Source organism: Tetrao urogallus, assembly GCF_951394365.1.
Source record: "Tetrao urogallus genome assembly, chromosome: 12".
NCBI classification, from domain to species: Eukaryota; Metazoa; Chordata; class Aves; order Galliformes; family Phasianidae; genus Tetrao; species Tetrao urogallus.
This window is the reverse complement of record NC_136825.1, coordinates 72,705-98,549: the sequence shown is the minus strand read 5'-3', so window position 1 is coordinate 98,549 and position 25,845 is coordinate 72,705. Positions and strand designations below refer to the sequence as shown.

At 43.5% G+C, this 25,845-nt stretch overlaps 3 protein-coding genes across 4 annotated transcripts; 2 read left to right on the top strand and 1 right to left on the bottom strand.

The window, feature by feature from the left end:
* Nucleotides 1-3,801: 3,801 nt before the first annotated feature.
* Nucleotides 3,802-4,935, top strand: LOC306950881 (carbohydrate sulfotransferase 4-like; the record flags this gene model as incomplete). Its single annotated transcript, XM_079541279.1, has 1 exon — nucleotides 3,802-4,935. The coding sequence occupies one exon, from the start codon at nucleotides 3,802-3,804 to the stop codon at nucleotides 4,933-4,935; it is 1,134 nt and encodes a 377-aa protein (XP_079397405.1).
* Nucleotides 4,936-12,188: 7,253 nt separating this feature from the next.
* TERF2IP (TERF2 interacting protein) lies at nucleotides 12,189-13,834 on the bottom strand (the record flags this gene model as incomplete). The annotated part of the gene is made up of 3 exons (XM_079541475.1): nucleotides 12,189-12,626; nucleotides 13,198-13,274; nucleotides 13,363-13,834. 3 exons carry the CDS (start codon nucleotides 13,832-13,834, stop codon nucleotides 12,189-12,191), a joined length of 987 nt encoding a protein of 328 aa, XP_079397601.1.
* A 57-nt stretch (nucleotides 13,835-13,891) lies between these two features.
* Nucleotides 13,892-25,519, top strand: KARS1 (lysyl-tRNA synthetase 1; the record flags this gene model as incomplete). 2 transcript variants are annotated; one of them, XM_079541675.1, is made up of 14 exons in its annotated part: nucleotides 13,892-13,953; nucleotides 14,702-14,852; nucleotides 15,057-15,222; nucleotides 16,088-16,181; nucleotides 16,384-16,570; nucleotides 16,750-16,875; nucleotides 18,828-18,947; nucleotides 19,728-19,890; nucleotides 19,990-20,163; nucleotides 20,888-20,973; nucleotides 21,846-21,931; nucleotides 22,252-22,378; nucleotides 24,998-25,141; nucleotides 25,433-25,519. In XM_079541675.1, 14 exons carry the CDS (start codon nucleotides 13,892-13,894, stop codon nucleotides 25,517-25,519), a joined length of 1,773 nt encoding a protein of 590 aa, XP_079397801.1. The 2 variants fall into 2 exon arrangements, with proteins under 2 accessions (XP_079397801.1, XP_079397800.1); XM_079541674.1 differs by lacking the exon at nucleotides 13,892-13,953 and adding an exon at nucleotides 14,092-14,183.
* Nucleotides 25,520-25,845: the final 326 nt, after the last annotated feature.

Genomic DNA, 25,845 nt, shown 5'->3' with positions numbered 1-25,845 from the left:
GCTTGAATCAAGTCTGGTAGTGCTTCAAGAGGATATGCTAAGGTGAGATTTTCAAATATTTCTTGGTAACTGATGCAGATGCTGTGGTGCTCAGAACTGTTTTTGTTTGTGCTCAGCAGTCTGAGATCATTTTTGCCAAGTACTATTGATGTATAGATGCAAATGAAGTGCTGTATGATTCCTCATGTAGACAGAAGTTGTTGGTTGTCTTAGAGGGTATTTCCTGCTTCTCTAGACTGTCTTCTCAGTATCTCCCACTAGTGCCAGCCATGCCATTGTCTGCTCCGAATGGGCAGATGCTAATTCTAATTCTGCAAATGCTAACGAAGTCAAATTGAAGAAGGATGTAGTAAAACTATGAGTAACCATCATTGCCATGGAAGACCCATCTCTGGGGCTTTCCTGGCACAAGATACTCATTGCTACACCAGTGCTACTGTAACAGTGCCGGTCTGGAGATTTTCCCGGTATTTATTTAGTAGAATACCAAGCCACAGTCCACATGATGCAAAGTGTTTGAGCTGTATGATCACTTCTCCCAGATGCATAGATTCCAGAGTCCTGTATTCTGAAGATGTGCCAGCCACAGTTATAATGCATACCTGTGCTTGGGACTGCTTGCTGCCTTCTGTAATGCTCTTTCTTTGTCAGAACTGGCTCTCCCTATGTCTCTGTGTGTTTCCATAAAAGCTGTGGTGATTTCATGCTTAGGGTTAGCAAAACTCCACCATGTTGCATGCAGTGTTTTTTCCCTTTCTGAAACCTGCTCTCACAGAGGTGCAACCATCTTGATCATTGGCTCAGCTCTGGCAGGCAGCAGGTCCCTTTTGGAGCAGGTTGGAACTGCTGCTTATCTAGCATGGGGCAGCCACTCACGGGCCAGCCTTGCAGCTCTCTCACTACTATGTCAAATCCTGGCTTATCTCTGTGCAAGCTGACAGTAGTAGTGTGCCTTTTTTGCTCTACAATTGAGATTGTCTCAGTGATTCTTGTCTTTCCACACTGCAGTTTTGTGAGGGTGTCATATTTCACTTCTATGAGGTGAAATGGATTAAATCACTCTGCTCGTGGTGCCGTATGTTTGCTGTCAGGAAAATAATGTGGTTAAGCTTAAGATTTTAGTTTAAAATCATTCCATGAGCAAGAGGTCTAGTGGTGAAAAATAGGTGTGTGTGATTAGTGTTTATTTCAGATCTAGAAATGTCTGCTAGACTTCTAACTCTCTTTGCTACTCCTCTATTCTGTGTCAGCGGCTGCACACAACTTATTTTAGGTCTTCTCCTCACCTTCTGGAGCAGACTGGTCAGGGTAAAATTAATCACTGCTTCTCGTATGGGAGAAGAAATTCCCCATTGAGGTTGCAGCCTGAGGTTGTTTTTCAGGTAAACACCAATAGCAGCCACAATGATGATCCATGTACACTGTGAATCATAGAATTATGGAATAATTTGGGTTGGAAGGGACCTTTAAGATCACCTAGTTCACCCTCCTCTGGACCTGCTCCAACAGCTCCATGTCCTTCTTGTGTTGGGGGAAATGTATGCAACATTCAGTTGTCATACTCTAGTTTTGATGAAAGTAAAAGCACATTCCCTCTTTCCAACAAAACTGATTCCTTTCTCTTTTACACGTATTCAGACTATTCACATGTAGTTTTTCAAAGAAATAGTGGTTTCTGTGCTTTTATATCTGCCTGGGTATCTAATCGTCAAGGTTCGTGCTTGTTCAACAGAGTTGTCTGGTTTCTTTTTTTTCTTCTAATTGTGTATGTAACTATAGTCCAGGAAACCTTTTGGGAATTAGAAGAAAGATATTACTGGTGCCAGATGGAAATGATATCATCGAAGTTCATTTGGAAGCCAAGGCTTTATGTAAACAATGTTGTATTCATTTGTTAGGAGGAAGCTGATAGGTGATTTATTTTTACAATGGTCTTTGTTTGCAGCTATTACTAGGCTTGGTCTGAACAACTATGCAAATATGTTTCTTGTTAGAACTGAACTTTACAGACCTACATAGAGGAATGCCATCCAGAGGGACCTGGATGGGCTTGAGAGGTGGGCCCACGCCGACCTCGTGGAGTCCAACAAGGCCAAGTGCAAGGTCCTGCATCTGAGTTGGGGCACTTTCAAGCACAGATACAGGTTGGGCGGAGAATGGCTGGAGGGCAGCTCTGAGGAGAAGGATTTGAGAGTGTTGTTTGATGAGAGACTCAACGTGAGCTGGCAGTGTGTGCCTGCAGCCCAGAAGGCCAACCATATCCTGGGTTGCATCAAGAGAAGTGTGACCAGCAGGTTGAGGGAGGTGATTCCACCCCTCTGCTCAGTTCTTATGAGACCCCACCTGGAGCACTGCGTCCAGTTCTGGAGCCCCCAGCACAAGAAGGACATGGAGCTGTTGGAGCAGGTCCAGAGGAGGGCCGTGAAGATGATCAGGGGGCTGGAGCACCTCCTCTATGAGGACAGGCTGAGAGAGCTGGGGCTTTTTGGCCTGGAAATCAGCAAGCTCTGAGGAGACCTTATAGTGGCCTTCAAGGACCCAAAGGAGCCTACAGAAAGGCTGGGGAGGGACTTTTAATCAGGGCAGGTAGTGACCGGAACAAGGGGTAATTGTTTTAAACTGGAAGAGGGTAGGTTTAGGCTAGGCATTGGGAAGAAACTCTTGACTGCGAGGGTGGTGAGACACAGGAATAGGTCACCTAGAGAGGTTGCAAATCCTCCACCTTGGAAGCATTCAAGGCCCATCTGGATGGGGCTGTGCGCTACCTGGTCTAGAGGGAGGTGTCCCAAACCATTCTATATGTCTGTGATTTATATGATCAAAAAAAATGAATCGCAGAATCAATGAACTGTAGGGGTTGGAAGGGACCTCCAGGCGTCATCGAGTCCAACCCCCCTGTCAAAGCAGGTTCCCTACACCAGGTAATGGGCTTCTTGTCCATGAGTTGATAAGAATGTGGTCCCTTTCTAGCTGTACAGCCTCATCCTTGCAAGATGTTAAAAAAAAAACTTGTGGTAGTGCATAGTGGCAGTGCACAGCATAACATGTAATCCTGATTTCTGTCCTGGCTCTGAGAAGTGGTAACTGCTGCCCTATGAAGCCTGACCTCAATAAATGTGCACAGAATGGACATGAGATGATAGACAAGAAAAAGTATGCATACATGCTGGACAGAGAGGTAAGTTTGGTTCCTAGTTGGTTAGCAGCAGTGACTACACTTGGAAATGTGCACAGTGCTACAGTAACTGAAGTCATGGGAGGATGCAGCTCCCTGCCTCCATGCAAATTATACTGAAGTCTTCCATACAGAGGGAAATTGAGGCAAGGCATAAGGAGGAGGTTGCAGGTTAGAGAAATTTTAACTGGGAATATTTAAGTAGTGTAATGAACCTAGAAGAGAGCACGATAAGCCGTGTCTGCACTCCAGACAGCTAGGTCATGCCTCAGACCTCTGCTGCTTTAGCAAGAGGAAGCTAATCTGCATGGGCATGACTGTCTGAGTTCAGCGCAACTGTGGCCTGCACAAAAGTGATGTACACTTTTGTGAGAAGCTGGACTCCAGCACTGCTTTGTTTGGGCTGGCCTCCAGCTTGCCCCACAGACCTGGAGGCCTGTCTCTCTCCATCTGGCTGTAGAAGGATGACATGTGCTGTAGTTTTTCACAGTATCGTAGTACTGTGGCAGCTTTCCAGAACGCTGAGCCTGCAGTGGGACTGAGAGGAGCCTAATTCACTGCAGTTGTCTTCATCATGACTATGATGCTGAATTTCCTTTCTCTGTCTCTGCAGGTTCCTTTCAACCATGATGAAACCTAGGATACAGATGCTTCTGATTCTGGCAGTTCTGTTTGTTCTTCTGATCCGCTTCCACTTCCTAACCTGCAGCAACAGTGCCTCCCTGGAATTAAAATCTTCTGCAGTCCACATTCTCATTCTCTCCTCCTGGCGGTCAGGATCATCCTTCACTGGCCAGCTTTTCAGCCAGCACCCCAGTGTCTTCTACCTGATGGAGCCTGCATGGCATGTATGGGTTACAATGTACCAGAACAATGCCAAAGTCTTGCACATGGCGGTGCGGGACCTGGTCAGGTCAGTCTTTCTCTGTGATATGTCTGTTTTTGATGCCTACATGTCTAGCGAGAAGAAAATGTCTGACTTATTTCAGTGGGAGAAAAGCCGAGCCTTGTGCTCCCCTCCTGCCTGTGACTTCTTCAGTCGCAGCAACATAATTTCTGCAGGAAACTGCAGAGCTCTCTGTGGTAGATACTCATTCAGCAAGGTGGAAGAAGCTTGTAAAACCTACAGCCATGTTGTCATCAAGGAGGTTCGCTTCTTTGACCTGAAGGTCCTCTACCCGCTTCTCACCGATCCATCCTTGAACCTCAAAATAATTCACTTGGTCCGTGATCCTCGGGCTGTGTTCAGGTCCCGAGAGAATACAGTGGCAGAGCTGCAACGTGACAGTGACATTGTTGTGGGGTCCCAGAAGGCAAAGGGAGAACTGGGACCTTACAACACAATGCAAGAAATCTGCAAAAGCCATGTTGAGATTTACAAGGCAGGCAGCCAGGCTGTTCCCAGCTTTCTGAAGGATCGTTACCTGCTAGTTCGTTACGAAGACATTGTCAGAGATCCACTAAGAAAGGCTGCTCAAATGTATAGGTTTGCAGGACTCCATTTCACACCAGAACTTCAGAAGTGGGTGCACAATATTACCCATGGGAAGGGAAAAGGAGAACAAGCATTTGATACTGGATCCAGAGATGCACTGAGCACATCTGAGGCCTGGAGAAACACGTTTCCCTTTGAAAAAATAGAAAAAGTTCAAAGTGTGTGCAAGGATGCAATGGACTTACTGGGGTACCGGCTAGTTCAGTCTGAAGAAGAACAGAAAGACATGTCACTGGATCTTTTGTTTGGACAGAACAAATACTGAAGGCAGAAAAGCTGCTCTCTGTACCTCCTCTCTGAATGCTGCATGGTGGTGAACTTATACTGAAGAGGGTAGAGGTATATCAGTGGGTGGGTGGGTGAGGTCAGGTACTACAGGAGTGCTGACAGCACTTACCACAGTTTTACCAGCAACAGCACAGGGTAACTCTCCAAAGCTACAATACAGGCTGGAGTAATGCAAATCTGTTATCCAAATTAAGTTTGGGGTGTATGGGAAAGAGGAATTATGTGTAGATGGAAGCAAACAGGCTGCCAGAGGAATGGAATTGGGTGTCAGAGCTCAAACCCCTCCACAAGCCACAGCTAAATACTGGAGAAACTATGTGGAACAACTGCACTGTAATGGGAGAGGAAATATAAATGGAAGCCAAAGGAAGAGAACATTCTTTGTCATCTGCCACTTGGGAACATATAAAGCTGGAAGAGAGACAACGATAAGCATATGGTGTTTTCTGGAAAGCTCTCCCTCCTCCCCCCCCTCCCCAGCTCCATTCCTGTGCCTGAGCCTTTAACATTCATGGCAATGTTGGCAGAATGTCTTCATTCATTTGCCATATAGTGGGAAAAATGGAATAAACCAGCTATAGTTGTAAATGAAAACTCCTAGGTCTGCACATAGGGATCTATTTCTGAAATGGGGTGAACCCACTGATTTTTTCAGCTGAAGGAATTATATCTTCTAGCTTTCCAAACCAGAAGGAGTTCTTGACCTGGGAGTTCTCACAGTTCATGTGAGAATGAGAAGAATTCATGCTAGTGCTAAGACTATAAAAGGGTAGGAACACAATTTCTATTGATACGCATAGTGAAACTGAAAGATAGGTTTGTGGCAGTATATTAAAAAAAGTTGAGAACAATAAATTATTATATTGTATTATTTATTTGGTGAAAGCATTTCCTGTCTTAGAGCACGTGCAAGGGACCTGAAGGCCCCCGAATAAAGAATGATCCTAGGATGGAACAAGTATCCTGACAGTTTTAAGGGAACCGATATTTGTGTCTGTGGCTGCAAATGCCTTGTTTTGTTGAGAGAGCTGACCTTGGTAGCTGGTCTTGTTTTTCAAAGACTTGTTTTGCAAGGTGTTCCTCTTGGGTTCTGTCACACACTGGCTTTGTGGGTACAGGGTGCAGTGGAACAAACCCTGCAGACGCTGAGGAGAATCGAAGCAGAATCAAAGGAAAGCAGCTGTGGTGGGAGAGAGGAAAAGTGCCCTTTGGAGGGGATGCCCTGCTGGCATGGTCCTTCTCTCTCCTTTTCAGTGGTTTGTCATCTTTCAAGGATTGGTGAGTAACAGTATGCCTGTTGAGGGAGACTCTGCTTCCCAGTTGTCGGGATTATCTAAAAATGGATGCCGGTATGTGTATGAGTGTGTGTATGTTGACCAAAACTCATAACCCTCTGTTCTGCTCTGAGCACATGGTTTGCTTGCCTCTGCTACTGTGCCATCTTGTCTCTCAGATCCAAGTGTACCCTAAAAAGATCACCGTAAAATTTCATAGAGTTTGCTATTGTCCACTATCTCCTATATCAATCAGAAATGTCATTCTTCCATCTTCAATGGGAATATCCAGATTAAACCTGAATAACAGAATTTTTATCTGTTTATAACAGCACTTTGTAAGAAAATGAGGAAATCTTGCTATCAGACACGTGGAACGAAATGTCCACAGAGCCCCTTCTGAGGATCCCATTTCAAACGCAAGTTGCAGTGTCCCTTTAACATTGATTCTCAGCTTAGTTAATTTTTTTTTTTTTAAGTCTGAAGAAGGGAAATCCATGTCTAAAAATTCATTGATATACTGTCTCAATGTGACTCCACTTCCTTAAACCAACTGGCAAGCAACAGCTCATTTAAATTTATTAATTAGGCAAATTTACTACTGTAATGTATACTGTTAACCAGGAATAAACAATCACAGACAGGTTACAAGCATCTCTATCTTGGGAGTACAGAGAACTGTGAACTCCCATGATCTTCAAAATGGCACACTGTTAACACATGCAAGATAAGTGGGGACAAATTTAATGCTTCTCTGCTCTTTTTACAACACTTTCCCAAGGCCTGTACTGATTTGCAGCACTGCTAGGAACACAGCTGTTTTTGCACTTCTCTAGTGACTGCATTCATGTTTGAAAGTGTGTATGCAAGAAGCAGTGTCCAGGTTCTATGTATTGTGTTTGATGGGTGACAGGAGTCACCCTTACTGATACTTATCTCGAATAACAAGAAAAAGACTCTTCTGTCAAATTTACAGCTGAATTTTGTTATTATTGATGTTGTCACAGATAATCAATTAAGGTTTTATTATGTGCTGATTCTGGTAAGGAAAGCAGAGAAAGTACTGCCACAGATGCTGAGCAGTTATGTTGACTATCAAAACAAAGTAGCTGGAATATAGACTAGACTTTGGAATGAACTGAGTCATCTGAAGTTAACGGTCTGCTCTAGGACCGCCAAGCGTAGAAGCTCAAAGAAGTGGATGGCTTCCCATCCCAGAAGCATCTCTGCAGGCACCTTCAGTGAGGCGAGCATCAGTGTCTCAGATCCTGCACGCCTTTGAGGTAAGAGACCATCCTGCAGCAGTTAGGAAGGAAATTGCAGGTACAACTGCGGAGCAGGAGGTGACAAATGGAAGTTAGTGGCCCAGAAAGGGATCTGGTAGGAGTACAATTTGTCAGCAGTGAGGAAAGATGATATGAGCTGGAGGGAGGATCGTGTTTTCCAATTTCTGATGTAACTCAGTATAAATATTTCTAATGATTTAGATTTAACAAGCTAGTGTTGCAGTATTCTTCTTGTCCATGAAATTCTGCTTCTTCATGTACTTCTGTGTATATTCATACCTCGTAAGCGAGCAGTGTGGGGCAGACCCCACTTATGAACTTATTAGCTTATTAACTGGCTAGCAAGGCTTTCCTGACTTCCAGGTGCGGGACAAGATAAATGTCACTGTTTTTGAAGCTCTTTGACATTGAATCCACATGTCTCTTACCACTAGACAGGGCCTAGCACACTGAAATATTCAGATGCATTACAAGGTCAGTATGCCATGCATGCTGGGTTTGTCCTATAGCTGGTGATTGTTGCTTCAGCGCAGTAGCTATCCAAATCTTACTTCCAATCATTCTTCCCTTCTAGATGAAGCAATCAGCCCCAGTCACCATGACTGAAAACAACTTAAAGCAGCTGGGACATGGTTTATTTCGGGAGATGACTAAAACAGGGTTTCTCTAAGTATAAATTTTGTTGATCAAATTTAAGATCTTATTCGTAATGGCTGGAAAAACTTAATGTGATATTTTTGTATCTTCCCAAAGTCTGAATTTCCATTTCATCAAGTTGGAATAATATTGACTCTATTGTGAAGATCTAGATCTCAATCTAGTATTCTTTTTAAGAAGCTTTTAAAGCTAGATTCATGGAGGAGACATCTGATGTTCTGCCCAACATTTAGGCTTCAGTCACAGAATGGCTACTGTTGGAAGGAATCTCTGGAGGCCGTCTGCTCCAAATATCCTGCTCAAGCAGAGACATCTAGAGCAGGTTGCCCAGGACCAGGTCCAGGCAGCTTTTAGGGTCTTCAGGGAGAGAAGCCTGTGCCAGTGCTCTGTCATCCACACCGTAAAAAATTGACTTTTACAGATTAACTATTACCACAGTACTGAAGACATCTGTGGTCCTAGAACTAAAGTTTTAATTCTTCAAAAGGATGGAATAGTGTATGTTATCAAAATTGGAGTGATACTGCCAGGGATTCTCTTAGTGAATGTGAAAACCTTCCTTTACATGACACTTATACAAAGTTGGTGCAGGCAGGCTGGCATAGAGAAGTATGATTCATACAGCACTAGAGAAGAGCACAGTTGCTGCACTTCTAAAGATCTCTTTAGCTTACGGGTTATATCACACATTCAGCTAAAAGCATAGTCTCAGAAGCCAGTTTTTACTGCAGTCATAGTGAGGAGCTTTTCAGCTGAAGTGCAAGAAACCTGTTTCTTCACAGACATAGACTCTTTTCAGTACATTACTACATTACTATTACATTTATACATTCATCAATGTTAGCTGGAGTAGCACAAGTTTTATTATGCATATTTGTTTTCAATGGACTCGACTCTTTGTATTAAATATTTAGTTGGATGAAAAAAAAAAACTTCAGTGTTTCCAGTCTCCGGTAACCAAATGACGTAAAATGACATTTAATGTATTTTCTTAAATTGTTGTTAAGAAAATTGTTTTTACTTCCATTTCCTCAGCAAACTCAGGAAAAACAAAAAAAACCCATGGATTTCAGTGCCTCATTGTTACGCGTCTGCTACGCTTCCCACTGCAACTATTGACAATAATTTTTTTTTTTTTTTTTTTTTTTTTTTTTGAAGCACCAAAACTATACAGGGTGGTCAGTTGGATTAGTGGTAGCAAAGGTGACTAAAAACAACTTTGGGGGAGGAAAAAATACATTTCAAGACAGTGAGCATGACAGATAAAACTGTGGCTATATCTGTTGGCAGATGCATAACTAAAGATCTGCACAGTTTGTTTAAAAACAAATGTGAAGTTCATATTGTGCAAGTTTTTAGATGAGTAAACTCTTTTTATAGCAATGAAGTGTTAAGATAGAAAAAATTCAATAATCAGAGGGGCACTTAAAAATAAACTCCTTCATGTTGCTCTTCAACCTAGCATATACAATCTGTTTTTCATTGGTAATTTTAGTTAACAATGGCCAGAATTCATTCACTGTAGTTATGAAAGACTGGAATTCATTGATAATGATGAAAGGAAGTAAGTGGGAAATATCCAAACTCCAGATAATGGTCTGCCTAGAATTCTTAACCTCAAGGTTCTGGCACTTGCTTTGCTACATTACTCACTCTCCTAGCTTTATAAATGTAGCTATTCCAGTTAAACAAGGAAGATAGGTGTGTATTTCTTTGGGCTAGGCAGAGTTCCTGATACAAACAGCTCAGGGCCTTAATACCACCTTAGAAAAATAAGCTGTCTCACAGCTGAGGAATCATAGCTGTATCCTTAGTAAAACCAAGTGGAGAAAGGGTTTCTGTCATGGAAGAAGGCGGAGACAAAATGCTGTGAACCTGACCTACAACAGAAACAGCTCGAAGTTCCATTAATGGAAAAGTGAAACAAAGAGACCAGAGCTACTGCCACATGCTCACACAAGCAAGAGCGCAGCTGTGGACAAGCAGTGCCTTTCAGGAGTTCAAAACAGATAGAAGGTATCCTTCTTCCATTAGCTCTGCTTTTTTCTCGTCTTATTCAGTTTTGTCGTCTTATTCAGTTCCTATACCTGAAGAATTCACTAAGCATCTATTAAAATGTTAGCAGTGTTAGACAATGTCTTGACATAGTTTTACAAAGATAAAAGCACCTTATGCAGTCTTGGAAGTTGGCAGTGCAGGCATGATTAATTGCCCTGAAAAAGACGAGCTTATTCTCACAGGAAATGTCAACCAAGATAGATAAAACTAGTAATAAGATACAGCAAGCCTTATGCCCCATCTTTTTTTTGTGCTGCAGCAACGTAAGGTGTTATACATCTTGAGTTCTAGAGCAGCTTTGATTCCACAAGATTATTTCATTGAACTGTGAGGTAATGGCACTGCTGAAATATACCATACAAGCTGGAACAGGTGCTTCTGGTTAAGAGTCCCGTGCTATTGAACCTGGCCAGAAGCAGTCCTTGGATTTTGAATCCAGCTGTGGAAGATCTAGCAAACAGTACTTATCATTTGCTACGGTACCTTCCAGTCTCTTCTTAAAATCCCATCTGGTCTTCCATATAAACCCCAAGGAACTAGTCAGAGCAACAGGAATGTGCCATATCACTCTCACTGTTCAGTAGAAATGACTTGTCCAATGAAACACTACAGTGTTAAAGTTCTGGCATTTATTTTGTTAACATTTGTCAATCCTACAAGGCAGTCAGTTGGTGTTTCAAGACATCCATTTTCTGAAGCAGAAGTCACAGTGCACCAAGTTACCACTGACTTTCAAGATAATGTGGAATTCAGCTTAGACTTGGCAATTTCCAAATTCAACTTAATCTTACAAAGTGTACTACAGTGCAATAAGCACAAACAGTGAATATAACTGCTACAAATATATAACAGTAATAGTACAAAAATATCAACCTCTGCTTTTATTTTACTTCACCAAAAGGATGACTGAATTCCAGACTTACAGGAGTTATACACAACTAGTGACAAGCTGTTGCTTTGAGTGATTGTTCAAATAACATTTCAACAGAGTCCAGAGCACAATTTCAGAATTTTTTAGATTGTCACCATATATTAGAAATTATTTTCTCACTCCTTCCAACACAACACAGCTGATACTTTGAGCACATTTTTTACTTCAAGTCTGAGATGGATGTTAGGTTACTTCACCTAGATCGAGGAGTTTGGGACTCTTCAACCTGTAGCCAGGGAAGAGCTAATCATTGTTTTTGAAATCATAACATGCCAGATGACGCATTTAATGTTATTAAGCAAATCCTGAAGTATTAGCACTAGAGAACACATATTGAAGTGGTAATAAAAATACCAGTGACTGCCTGCTGGCTTAAAAAAAAAATAATCACTGTAATATGATACTGATTACTACAGCCCAGAGAACATTTTTTGGCCATTCCCAATCTCAGCATAGATTCATTAGACCAAGTGCCTCAAATAAGTCTTCTTGCATGAATGCTTTTGACCCTCGTTTTGGACCGCTAAACTTTCAGTGGTATCTTTGCCACGCATCAGCTACTAATCAATGTCTATTAACAACAACAAAATAATGAAAACAGCCAGCAGAGCGGGTTTACATGGCTGCCTGCAGCACTCTTAAATGACACATGTAACAGACGGCGTACTAATAAAGCTTTCGTTAGAGAACTGAATAACATTTAGCCAACCCCATTCAAAATCCTTTGCATACAGCAAAGTACAGGTCAGACTGTCACAAAAAATATAGTAGATATACAGTTTTAAATCAAATTTGCAGTGAGAAAACTTGATAGTGGGTAGGACCTCTCTACCATTTTCACTTCAGAATATTCTGAACACAGTACAACAACCTTTTATAAGCTTTATTTTAAAGCATTTCTGAAACTTTTAGAAATGCAAGTGTGATGGAAAATTCTAAAGTACTATTCTGAAGTGACTTAAAAAAAACCAAGCAAATTATTGCCACAGATCCTAGATCAGTCATTTTACTCTGCTTTGTTATTTTAACTTTTCCTAAATGCTACTCGCCTTGCTACATTTTCAGCTCCAAATTTTGCTATCAATTTACTTCTGACATCTTCATCATCCTTCTGCAATTCTAAGTCGTCCTCTCTGCTCCACACAGGGTATCCATCCAGGCGCTGCCCTGCATGCAAATAGTATGAAGTAGCCTCCACTTCACCACTGTTTTTCAGAAAGGCCTGTGTAACAGAGAGCAGGTCCATGTGGAACTCCTCCATGAAGTGCTGAATAATTTGTGCTGCTTCTTCAGCCTTGCTGGAATCAGGACAAACGTTTGTTCGTTTATTTTCTTCTTGAGCAGCAGGGACAGCACAGTTCCCCAGTCCAGTTTTCTGGCCAGACGCTGTGTCACCTGGAAACATTCCTCCTCCATTTTGCATAGGAAGTTCATCTGGAGTGTCTGTGGTGTCACTTCCTGACTACAAGTAAGAAGAGACATCAGTTAGACAAGGTTGCTTTTGGCAAGCTTCTTTTATTCCTGCTTTACTGCAAACATTATCTTCTACCATGACTTTCAACAAGGTATGAGGTAATTATGAGACACAGCAAAATTCAGTGACTGAAGTGAAGCAACACCTTAACAAGATTCTGCAAGAGCACATAAAAACATCAAATATACAGCAGTATTTGAACAACTTGAGTATAAAAAAAAAATACATAAACGTTTTACGCCCCAAGTGAAAGCTGCCAATAGAGCTTTTAACATGCAACAACACATCAGGTTATTTTCCTCAAGTAACTCTGAGTAGGGAATTAAACTAAGCGCACGCATCCTCTTCCACACGCTGCGCTGAGGCACTGATCACCACACACACTCCATTTCACAGCTTACATGAACCTTCTGCTTCACCACAGTGGAAGGGCCATCATAGGACAAAATAATTCACAAGTGTCCTGCGCATCGGTTCACCGTCATTTCGCGGCACCCAGGAAGGACCTCTGCGACCATCCCGCTCGGCACCGCGGCAGAGCCGCTCCACGCCGGCTTACCTCGGAGCTCTCAAACTCCCGATTCGCTGCCTCGAAAATGCCCATCGGTGCCGCGGCCTCCTCCGTCTGCCGGGGCTCTGCGGGAAGAGGCGCGTACAGCGTCGAACCGCAGCGGCACGCGGCGCCTCGCCCGCCCCCCCGGCCCGGCCCCCGCCCGCAGCTCACCCCGGTGCAGCGGCCGCAGGTGCCGCAGGTAGCGGTCGCGCATGGCCTGCCAGCTGTGCCGCGTCAGCCCAGCGCACTCCAGTTCCTTCCAGAGCACCGTGCCGCTCACCCGCGCCCCGCTCCGCTCGCGCACGGCCCGCAGCAGCGCCACATCCTCTGCCTCGGTGAAGGGGAGGCGGCCGCGCGGAGAGGCGGCTGGCGGCGCGGGGCCGCTGTGCCAGTAGCGGTCCAGCGGCAGCCTCCGCTGGCTCTCCACGCACGCCATCACGTACTCGGTGGAGACAGCTCCATCAGGCGCTGGCTCCCCAGGCTGCACCAGGTGCACGGCGCCCGGCTCCTGTACGCGGCACAGCCCCGCGCCCCCCGCCAGCAGCAGCGGCGCCAGGCGCAGTTTGGCCATCCCGGGCCGTATGTAGAAGCGCATGGGGGTGCCGTCCTCCCACACGAACACTTTCCGCGGGGGTACCGCCATTTCCGCGCTCTCCACGCAGGCGCACCGATACCGGAAGCACGGCAAGGAGCCGGGAAGATGGCGGCCGCGGCGGAGCGGGAGCTCGATCTGGCGGACTCCGAGTCGCGCCTCAGTAAAAAGTGAGGGTGGGCGGGCCGGCGGGGCTGGGGAAGGAGTGAAAGGGCGAGGCAGGGCAGGTGAGGCGAAGTGAAGCGTACCGTACCGTGCGCCTGGCTGACTGGGGTGCGAATCTGCTCGACCATCCGTCGGAGCGTGCCATGCTGAGCCCCCCTGCTGTGCGGCTCTTCGGCTGGGCCTGGAGGGCCGCGCCCGCGCTCCGTTGGTGCCGGGTACCTCATAGCCGAAGCAGGTCGGTGCTCGGTGGTCCGGCCGCCCCCGCCTCCTTCTTCGTGAAGTCCTGAATGGTGGAGCTGGGACTGCGGATGCCTACGGGATGTGGGGCGGGACGGGCCGTAAAGGCGGCTTCGTGCGTCTCGGTGGCGCCTGGCTTCCTGCGGGGCAAGGGCGCGTTCCTTCAGTGAGTGCTGCGTGGGGCAGGCGTGCTCCGTAACCGCTCGTGGGAAGGGAGGGCCCTGCGGACATCTGTCAGCATGCAGAGGCACTTTCTCCAGATTTGTTCGTACAGTATCCAACTAGGTTTTAGCCTTTTCTGAATATTTGTATCTTTTAGAGGATAGACCAAGAGGTCAGAAAAGATAACTCTTATGCGTATATATGTATAACATGCTTAAGCGTTGCTTTGTTTTTTGTGCAGAGGAGGGATGATGATAGGGTTGCTTGTGCAGTCAGTTTTTGTCAGTCTTGCCACATGCTCTCCTACAGAAGTATCAGGGTATGCACTACATCCAATTTCTCTTTATTTTACAGTGAACTGAAGAGACGCCTGAAGGCTGAGAGAAAAATTGCTGAAAAGGAGGCAAAACAAAAAGAACAAAGTGAAAAGCATCCAAATAAACCTTTTTTGGCTGCTGATTCAGAGAACAGCATTGGTGCTGATGAGGAAAGCTTGGATCCAAATGTGAGTGTGGCCATATGCTTAATACTGTTCTGAAAATAAATGTTACTGATTTACATTTGATTTTTATTCACAGTGAAATAAGTAGTTGAAATAGAGAGTGACCTACATATTCCTAAATCAGAGCAGTTGTGTTTTAATGTATAATCTGTGAAATATTTTGAAATTCTAACAAAGTCACTTGATTTTGTTTGTTTCCTGTGACAGCAATATTATAAGATCCGTAGTCACGCAGTCCAGCAGCTGAAGGGCACCAATGAAGATCCCTACCCCCACAAGTTCCATGTAGACTTATCTCTCTCAGATTTCATAGGGAGGTACAGTCACTTGCAGCCGGGAGATCATCTGACAGATATCACAGTGAGAGTGGCAGGTAAGATATCTAAGATATAGGAAGATGGTCTGTTGCTTTATAGAATCAAGTTCTAGCTGATTTTAGAGGTGGGATGGTCTTTTTTCAAATTTTGCTGATCTTGCTGCTCCTCTTGGGCAGTTTTGGGCTATTCAACATAGGCCCTTTCAGACTGAGCAGACTGCAACGTTCCTTATAAGCAGAAGATCAGATAGTGATTTGGGCTTCAGGATCCCCAAAGCTTGTGTGAACTTTTATGCAGTCTTAGTAGTTTTGAGGCTTTAACTGTCTCTCTTTCATGCTTAATGATCAGTGCAGGGCTGATGATCTTTTCTACAAGTGGTAATGTTGTGGCTTTTGCTCCTGTGTCATAGAATCATACAATGAATTGTGGGATGGTTTGGGTTGGAAGGGACCTTGAAGATTACCTGGTTCCAGCTTCCTGCTATGAGCAGGGACGCCTCACTCTAGACCAGGTAGCTCACAGCCCCATCCTGCCTGGTCTTGAATTCGTCCAGGATGGAGCATACACAGCCTCACTGGGCAACCTGTTCCAGTGTCTCACCACCCTCACAGTCAAGAATTTCTTCTTACTATCTAGTCTACTCTCTTCCAGTTTAAAACCGTTTCTCCTTGTCTGATCGCTACCTGCCCTTATATAAAGTCCCTTCCCAACTTTCCTGTAGGCCCCCTTCAGTTACTGGAAGGCCATTCCTTGGAGCCTTTTGTTCTCTAGGCTGAAGAGTCCCAGCTCTCTTAGCTTGTCCTTGCAGAGGAGGTGCTCCAGCCCGCTGATCATCTTTGTGGCCCTTCTCTGGTCCTGCTCCAACAGCTGCATCCTTTTAGGGACATGTTTCCCAATGACCTGCATTGTTTTGCTGCTTAGGTCGTATCCATGCAAAGCGTGCCTCTGGAGGAAAACTGATTTTCTATGATCTTCGTGGAGAAGGAGTCAAGTTGCAGGTCATGGCGAATTCCAGGTAAGTAAAAGTATTTGTATTAGCATTCTAAACTGAACTGCGTTCTGGGATTGGCTTGGGCAGTAATGTTTTGTTTTGGATGTTGTCAGTCATTGGCTTCCCTCTTACCTTCTTTAAGAATTTAGCTTGGGAAGAGATGTGTAAGACAACTGGAATGTTAAATTTTAAGCAAAACTGCTTATACCGAGTTTTGTAATTACAGGCTTTACAAGTCTGAGGAAGAATATTTCCGTATTAACAACAAACTGCGTCGTGGGGACATTATTGGTGTGGTGGGGAGTCCTGGGAAAACAAAGAAAGGAGAACTGAGTATTATTCCTTATGAAGTAACTCTTTTATCCCCATGCCTGCACATGTTGCCTCATCTTCATTTTGGCCTCAAAGATAAGGTACCTGTCATACTTGCCACTTTTGGAGGTGACTTGACAGATAGTTTTGATTGAATGATCTTTTATGTTTGCAAATGATATTAGAGAGCAAAGAACCATTCATCTTGTATTGGTACCCTTCATTTTGTTTTTTTTGGCAGTCCGTTTTCTCTACCTTGTTCTAAAGATATTTCTTTCAGGAAACTAGATATCGACAGAGATATTTGGATTTAATTCTTAACGATTATGTGAGGCAGAAATTTATAACCCGTGCGAAGATTGTGACGTATATTAGAAGCTTTCTGGATGAATTGGGTTTCCTTGAGGTAAGACTTCCTTGTTATTTCTGTCTGCGTACCAAACATATCTGGAGCTTCTCAGTTTCAGGGATACTTTGTTTTCAAGTTCACATACCAAGTTATTCTGAAGTGAGAGTAATTGTCTCAGCACAGTGTATTTTATTAATTTACAGTAATGGAATCTGGAGAGGTTTTTTGTTGTTGTGTTTTTCTTTCTTTTTAAAGTTATAGACAAATAGACGCTCGATTTTTAGAAAAATACTGCCACGCTCTCATGAGTATTGTATTTTTCTTCAATTTATTGTCAGGGCTTGTTACTTTGCAGTCAGTTCAGTCCTCTGAAGTTGAACTGTATTTGTGGTTCTGGTACTGTCTGGGATGCTGCCTAGGCAGAAAAGAGAGCTCCTTTGGAACTTAGGCAGAAAAAAAAGTATGGACTTTGGAAGCATGGTCAGACTGCACAGGAAGACTGCAGTTCACTATTGCAGGGAGAAAATTTCTGTGACCACAGGTCATCTGATGCTGGCCAGTACTGTGCTGAATAACAAAGACAGCTTTTTCAAGTGTTAACAGCAAGAGAAGTGTTAAAGGAAATACTGGTCTGTTACTTGCTGAGGCTGGTTACCTCACAAATTGGGTTGATAAAGCAGAGATATTAAATGTCTTGTTTGTTTATCCCTGTCTCTAAAAACCTGGGATTGTCCCTGGAACCCCTGGAATGCAGGGTTGGAGGACCATGTCTGGTGAAGTGCTAAGCTCCCAGTTGATACTGATTTGGGGTGGACTTTGCTTTTGCAGTTGTAGTCTCCAAGGCTCAGCGGGTTTCACCCAGGGTACTGAAGAGTTGGCCAATGTTGTTGTGAGATCTCTCAGTTTTTTATCAAAGGTTCTGGGAATCTGAAAAGGTCCCAGTTGATTGGAAGTTAGTAAATGTTATTCTGAATTCCAAGAAGGGCAAGAAAACAGGCCCTGCTAATTACAGACCTTTCAGAATCTTGCCTTTGGTGCCTGATAAACTTACGGTGAAGGTTATTCTGCAAGTTACCGAAAAGTATTTGAAACACAGTGCAGTCATCAGTCAAAATGAGCATGGGTTTATGAATGGAAGGCTGTACTTTACTCATTTAATATCCTTTCATGACATTGCCTGATAGACAAAGTGAAAGCAATGGACGCAATAAAAATTCTGGTACTGTCTCTCTCTGTATCCTTCCAGACAAAATGTATCCTTCTAGACAAAGTCACTCACAAGGTGATGAGTGAATAGTTTTCTGAAGGGTTGGGCTCAAAGAGGTGTAGTAAATGGGTTAGCACCAGGTTGGCAGCCCGTCACTAGTGGTATGTCCAAGGGCTCAGCTTTAGGGCCAGTCATCTTCAATACTTTTATCAACGATCTGGACACAAGAGTTAAGTACTCCTTCATTTCCCTTGAGAGTAGAGGAAGCCTTGCAGGGTGAGCTTAAAGCTGTGTTGAGGGAGGTTCAGATTGACTGTTAGGAAAAAATTATTTGCTACACCGTAGGTCAGGCACTGGAACAGGCACCCCAGGAAAGCAGTCATGTCCCCAAGTTTGCCTGTGTTCGAGAAACATTTGAACTACGCTCTTAGATATATGGTTTAACTCTTAGATTGCCATGTGTGGCGTTAGCGATTGGACTCCGTAGTTCTCCTGGGTCCCTTCTATATGATGTATGATTATTATGTTCTATAATTCAAAATAGCTTAAGTGACTTGTCTTTATTTGCTGCGTGGGAGAAGTGGCCTTCAGAATTGTTTTCATATACTAATATGTTAAAGAATAAATGAAATGCAGAAAATTTTCGTTAAAATTAATTGTGGTTGGTTGGTTTGCTTGTATTATAGAGTTCTACTATAGAAATAAAAACGCCCTAAGGGTGAAAGCAGGGCATTTATTGCGGGAGAAGCCTGGAAACATTTATGCCAACGTTAATTTTCTTTATTTTGTTGTTATTTTACAGATTGAAACTCCTATGATGAATATAATTCCAGGTGGAGCTATGGCAAAACCTTTTATCACGTACCACAATGAGCTGGATATGAAGTTGTATATGAGAATCGCTCCAGAGCTTTACCATAAGGTAAAATACAAGCCTTTTGTGGTTAAGCCTATCTGTTCCAAATGCTGTATTCAAGGAGGGACCCTTACTGCAGGTTACCCAGAACTGTATCCAAATTGCTTCTGAATATTTCCACAGAGGGAGACTCCACAACCTCTGACAGTAACCTTTGTCACTCTTTAGTCAACCGTGCAGTACAGAATAGTTTCTGATGTTCAAATTAAGTCTGCTGTGTTTTTGTGCCCACTGCCTCTTCCTGTGACTATCATTGAAATGAGCTTGGCTCAATCTTCAAGCTATTGCTTCAGATATTTATGTACATTGATAAGATTTCCCCTGGAGCATTCTCTTCTCTAGTCTATACAGTCCCAGATCTCTCATCTTTTTCTCATTGGAAAAGCGTTCTATTCAGTCATTCATCTTTGTGGCACTGATCTGTCTCCAGTGTGACCATGTCTCTCTTTTCCTGAGGAGTCCAGAACTGATCATAGTACCCCCCTATGATGTTACCCCGCCAGCACTTATTGGAGGAGAAGAATGACCTCCTTTGACCTGCTAGCAATACTTTGCCTAATGCAGACAATAGTATGTTAGCCTTCTTAGCAGCAAGGGCACTTCTCATTCTGGGGAAAAAAAAAAGAAAAAGTGTAACTGAAGAGAGGATTATTTCTGCGCAACAGTGGACTCTTTGGAATGGCATTAACAGAATGAAACTTGAATCAGATTTGTCAGATGGTGCAGTGGTTATGAGCACTGTTCTTTTGACAATGTTAGTATTTATTTGCATTTCCTTCTGTTCAGATGTTGGTGGTTGGAGGCCTGGACAGAGTGTATGAAATTGGACGTCAGTTCCGGAATGAAGGAATTGATTTGACTCACAACCCTGAGTTCACAACCTGTGAATTCTACATGGCTTATGCAGACTACCATGATTTGATGGAAATCACAGAGAAGTTGCTTTCAGGTTACATATGCATTACTAATTAAAAAAGAGTAAGAATCTCCAAAGACAATTGCATATTATGTTCCATGCGCTCTTCTTAACTTTGGCTTCCTCTTCTAGGGATGGTGAAGCACATTACTGGAAGTTACAAGATCACTTACCATCCAGATGGTCAAGATGGACAGGCCTATGAGATAGATTTTACGCCTCCCTTCCGGCGCATTAGTATGGTGGATGAACTGGAAAAGACTTTAGGAGTGAAATTTCCATCAACTGAGTCTTTTGAAACTGAAGGTTAGATGTCGATTATGGATGTCTTAATTCTTTCTTAGGAAAAAGGGAGTAAAGATCTGAAGCCCTTAGCCTGCACTCCACCACCTACTTTCTCGTGGTGGCATCAGTATGTGGAATTGCCTTTCTCCAGCCTTGTCTTTTACAAAAAAGTACAGAAAGAAGTGAAGCCTTCTTGCCATGAAGGCAAGATCTGACTGTCTTGCCTCTTTCTTCGTGGAGTATATGTAACACCATATACTCAGGAGGCATGATCTGAAGAGGTTTTGATCTGTTGAAGAGGCACAGCTTTTTACTTCTTACTTATTCTGTCTTTTGTGCAGTTGAGTCTCCATGTCTGTGATGATAGGTTAGGAATAAGATTATTTTTGTATTTCTAGAAAATGTGTGTATCTATTACTTAATTCTTGGAATTCAGAATTAAGGGAATACATTAGTGCACTTTTCAGTAATTTTTCTAATATCTGGCAGTAATAATGTTGGATTGTATAACTTGTTCAGGTTTCTGAAATGCAAAATAACTTTTTTAATGTAAACTGATGAGAAGCAGATACCACTTTCATGGTTTTTGAAACTGACATTTAAGCTAATGTTTTCTGTTATGATTTCTGCTATTAATGTTTCCACTATTAAGATCCTGAGAATCACTCTAAGACATGTTGAAGCTTGCAGAAAGAAAAGATGTGGTTACTGGGGTGGCTCTTACAGTTTTTGTCTACAATTGCAGAAACTCGAAGGTTCTTTGATGACCTTTGTACAGTGAGAAGTGTGGAGTGTCCACCTCCTAGGACAACAGCTAGGCTTCTTGACAAAGTAAGTAAAGGTGGTTTGTTTGTGTTGGTTCGTTGGTTTTTGTTGTTGTTGCTTTTGTATTGCTGTCATCTTTGAGGATCTGTCTGTAGAAGTACCTGGACCAGGCTCTGAGCAACTTGATCTAACTTGCAGGAAAGTTGGACAAATGATTTCTATAAGTCCTTTCCAATTGAAATGATTCTGACTTAATAGAAGTCTCTTCAGAGCAAGTTTAGCTGCATGTGAGAAAACACTGACATGCACTCAAGCTATTTTTCCATGACAATGAGAAACCTCCCTGTGTTGAAATCCTGTCGTGTTCAATAAAATGTTGTTGACTGATGCATGCTTAGTATGAGCTCTAGAAAATGTTAGTGTGCAAAATGGATCTTTTAGGCCCAAGCCAGATCTGCTTTATGATAATTTCGTTGGTTTTGTTCAAGAGAACCATATATTTGTATGTACCTTACTGAATGGTAGATTTCAATATCGTTTTTTTTTGGTTGGTGTTTTTTGTTTTGTTTTGTTTTGTTGTTTTTTTTTTTTTTGATCAGTGGCATTAGTTGCTGCTTTTTCTGCTGCTTTTCTCATTGTCCTGTGCTATGATATCCAAATTAAATTATGGTACTATTTTTTTTTTTTTTTAGCAGGTTTTGCAATTTTGTTTTTCTTATCCAATTAGGACACGTTTTCTGTTAGAGAAGACATTACTGTGATTATTAAAGCTTTTTGTTTTTATGGTTTGCTAAATGGATTCAAACCATTTCATGGTTTTACATGAATTACTGAAGTTTTTCGCTTCTATACTGAAGAAAAGGAAATAGGATGTTTGGGGAAGGTAGTGCTGGGAAGTGATACTGTACTTTACATGTATTTTGCTTTTATTTTCCTAGTTAGTTGGTGAATTTCTCGAAGTCACTTGTATCAACCCAACTTTCATCTGTGATCATCCACAGATCATGAGTCCTCTAGCCAAATGGTAAGGGTATGATATGCAGTCATAATGTAATTCTTTTAAGTCCTTCACTCCTACTTTATTTAAAAACAAACAACAAAAACAAAAACTGGAGGTACTGATGTTACATGTTAGTTAAATATTATTCTGACACAAGCCTATATATAGATCTTGGTTCCTGAGCTGTGAAACCCAGCATCCAGAGGAGAGGTATGTTCATGCTGACTAGTCTAGACAGCTGTTTCTGCCAAATATGGGTAATGCACCCGAAGTAATGTACATGCCCTTTCAGTCTTGTAAATCCATTTTATGTAAGATGTGGTTGATTTGTCATTTTCACATAGGCATCGTGTTCAACGGGGACTAACAGAACGCTTTGAGCTCTTTGTGATGAAGAAGGAAGTGTGTAATGCATACACAGAACTGAACGATCCTTTCCAGCAGCGGCAGCTTTTTGAAGACCAGGCGAAGGTAGGATGTTTCCCTAATAGGGAACCAATGATTTAGGTATGTATAAAAGTATTTTGAAATTTGTCACTAGTTCCTACTGATGAAAAGGGTTATGATTACACAGAGTGAGCATTCCTCACTTAAGTGAAAGCCTGTGGTTAAAACTTGTTTACCATACAGCAGAGTTCCTTTACAAGAAAGCAGTCTAACCTCTGCTATCGAGTAGTACTTCTAGGCTTTGGAATATCTTTATCTTTAGTAAAGCATTTGGTGCTGCTAAACTGAGGAACCGTGGTCTGAACAATCAGATGCTGAGGTGGACTGTGAACTGGCTGAAGGAAGGAAGCCAAAGAGTTGTGGTCAGTGGGACAGAGTCTAGTTGGAGGCCTGTATCTAGTCCCTGAAGGGTCAGTACTGGATCAGTACTGGGATTAGTACTATTCATCAATGAATGAGTGAGGGAATAGAGTGCACTGTCAGCAAGTTTGCTGATGACACAAAACTGGGAGGAGTGGCTGAATGCCAGGAGACTGTGACGCCAGTCAGTGAGACTTAGGCTGGAGAGTTGGTCAGGGAGAAATTACTGAAATATAACATGGACATGTGTAGAGTCTTGCATCTGGACAAGAACAACCCTATGTACCAGTATAGGTTGGACTGATGTGTTGGAGAGCAGCATAGGGAAAATGGGTCTGGGGGTCCTGGTGGACTGCAGGGTGATCATGAGCCAGCACTGTGCCCTTGTGGCCAAGAAGGCCAATGGCATCCTGGGGTGTATTAGAAAGGCTGTGGTTAGCAGAGCAAGAGAGGTTTTCCTCCTGCTCTACTCTGCCCTGATGAGACTGCATCTAGAATGTTGTGCCTAGTTCTGGGCCCCTCAGTTCAAGGACAGGGAACTGCTTAAGAGAGTCTAGCGCTGAGCCACAAAGATGGTTAAGGCAGTGGAGTGTCTCCCTTACAAGGAGAAGCTGAGGGAGCTGGATCTTTGTAGCTTGAAGGAGACTGAGGGGTCAACTCATTAATGCTTATGAATATGTAAAGGGTGAGTGTCAGGAGGTTGGAGCCAGGCTCTTCTCAGTGAAATTCAGTGATAGAACACGGGGCAGAGGATGCAAGCTAGAACATAGGAGGTTCCACATAAATATGAGAAAAAACTTCAGTAAGGGCAACAGAACACTAGAATGGGCTGCCAGAGAGGTTGTGAGGTCTCCTTCTCCTCAAAACCCACCTGGACACATTCCTGTGTAACCTGGTCTAGGTGTTCCTGCTCCAGCAGAGGGATTGGACGAGATGATCTTTTGATGTCCCTTCCAATCCCTGACATTCTGTGATTCTGTGATTTTATTTCCCCTTTTTTTTTTTTTTTTTTTTGTACCTACAATGCTGGTTGAAAAAAGCAGATAGACAGTTTAATCTGTCTTCCTGAAATTTGAAATTCAGTTATTTTTCCGCAACAAAGCCTTTGTGTAATCATACAACACGATACTTGTAGCTTCTTAAATAATTTTCCATGTCCAGTAAGAGTTTGAGTGGAATGACATATCTCATTTTCAGAACCGAGTTCTTTGAAATTGGCTCACATAATAGAGCTGCATATTGGAAACTATTAAGACAACGAACGTGTAGAACTACATGTCTGTACTGGTTTTGTTAATAGGTACATATGCATACACGTGGATGCATGTGTGCGCATGTGATTGAGGTCAGATGGTACAGTCTGCAGAAGGAGTTCTGTTCTTCCTTTTCTTTCTGATGGCTTTGCAATACCTGAGAGGATTAAAAAATTGTCAAGCCCAGGAAAATATAATTTATGTTAAATAAGTTAATAGTAAATTTCAGAATGCTGTGTGCATGTTTGCTGTGCTTGTCTCTTTATAAACACGACCAGACTTTGTAGCCCTTTGATTGTGTGTATGGAATGAGAATTTCCCTGAAAATATAGTATTAAGGCAGAAATCGAGTTGAAGAGTGTCCATTGATATTTTAGGATTTCAGACTCAGAGTAGTTTGCTTTAAAACTGTTGCAGAATCTTGAAACTATGTGAGCCAAAATGTTTGTTGTTTCAATAGTTACACATAAAATTTGTTTATTATTATCACCTTTAGCGCTTGGAGGCTGTTAAGAGTAAGTTTACATAAGAAGCAGCAGTTAACATCCCAGTGTTGTGGGTTTTAATATTTCTCTTGAAGGAAAATAAACAATCACTTAATTTTGTTTCATGAAACAAAGCAGTGATTCCAATGACTCTGGTCCTTAACTGTTTCTGCAAGCATTAAAGGGGGACTCGGAAGCAATGAAGAGCTTGAGAAACATTTGAAAGCAATTCATTGCACTGTGGTCTCCTGTCGTGTATCTCCAGATACAGCTTTCGCTACAGTCAGGAGGCTGACTCTGGAAAAGAAACTTCTGGGTCATAAGGGAACTGAACTTTAGGTCGATTTGGAAACGTATACAGTGCACCTGCACAGCTTCACTGGTGTGAGATTCCTTTGTCACTGACTTGTGTGGCTGTAGAGGGACTTAGTTCCATCAGTGACATGGCTGCTACAAACATCTTCCTCCTTTCTGGTAGGAGTTAATAGCACTGGTACTATCCTAGCTCTGTGCAAACACCCTTTACTGTTTATTTTCTCATATAGGCAAAAGCTGCGGGTGATGATGAAGCCATGTTTATCGATGAAAACTTCTGCACTGCACTGGAGTATGGACTTCCCCCTACAGCTGGTTGGGGCATGGGAATTGATCGCTTCACCATGTTCCTTACCGATTCCAGTAATATCAAGGTAAGTATTAGAAGCGGCAGTGCCTGCTGCTGGCTGCATCAGAAAATAGGAATGAGGTTCTGTAACGATGCAAAATAGCAGGGCCTACAGCCTTTACGGCTTAGAACTCCGCCTCAGCGCAGCCGGCCCTCGTACCCCTCCTGCGCGCTCAGCGGTAGCCGTAGGCGCAGCGCCCTGCCCCGCTCCGCCCGTGTCTGGCGCAGGGCGGGGCAGAGCAGCGGCGGTCTCGCGAGACTTGTGCACGGCCGCGCTCTGCCGTCGGCGATCAGACCTCGGTGTCCGTTTTCGCAGGAGGTGCTGCTGTTTCCAGCGATGAAACCGGAGGACAAGAAGAAGGAGGGGCATCCCGAGCAGCCCGCCGAAGGCACCTCTGTGTGAAGCCCGGGGCGGGCCACGAATAAACGCAGCGGTGTCCGCCGTGTGCCTGTTTCTTTGTGCGCCTGCGCGAGAGTTGCTTCTCCCGGCGGACCGCGCGGGCGGGGTGGGGCTACGGAGCGCGGCGCGGCCTCGGGTGCTTTCGGCGGGAGGTGGCGGCGCGGTGCCGTGCGTTGTCCGCGCCGTTGACGGGGGGTGGGGGCTTCGGAGCTGTCATCGTGGGCGACCCCGTCGCTGAAGAGGGGCGGAAGCTCGGAGCCGTGCCGGGAGCGGCACTGTGAGATAGGAACGTCGGGGGCTTACAGCCGCAGCTGCTGCTCGTGGGCTGC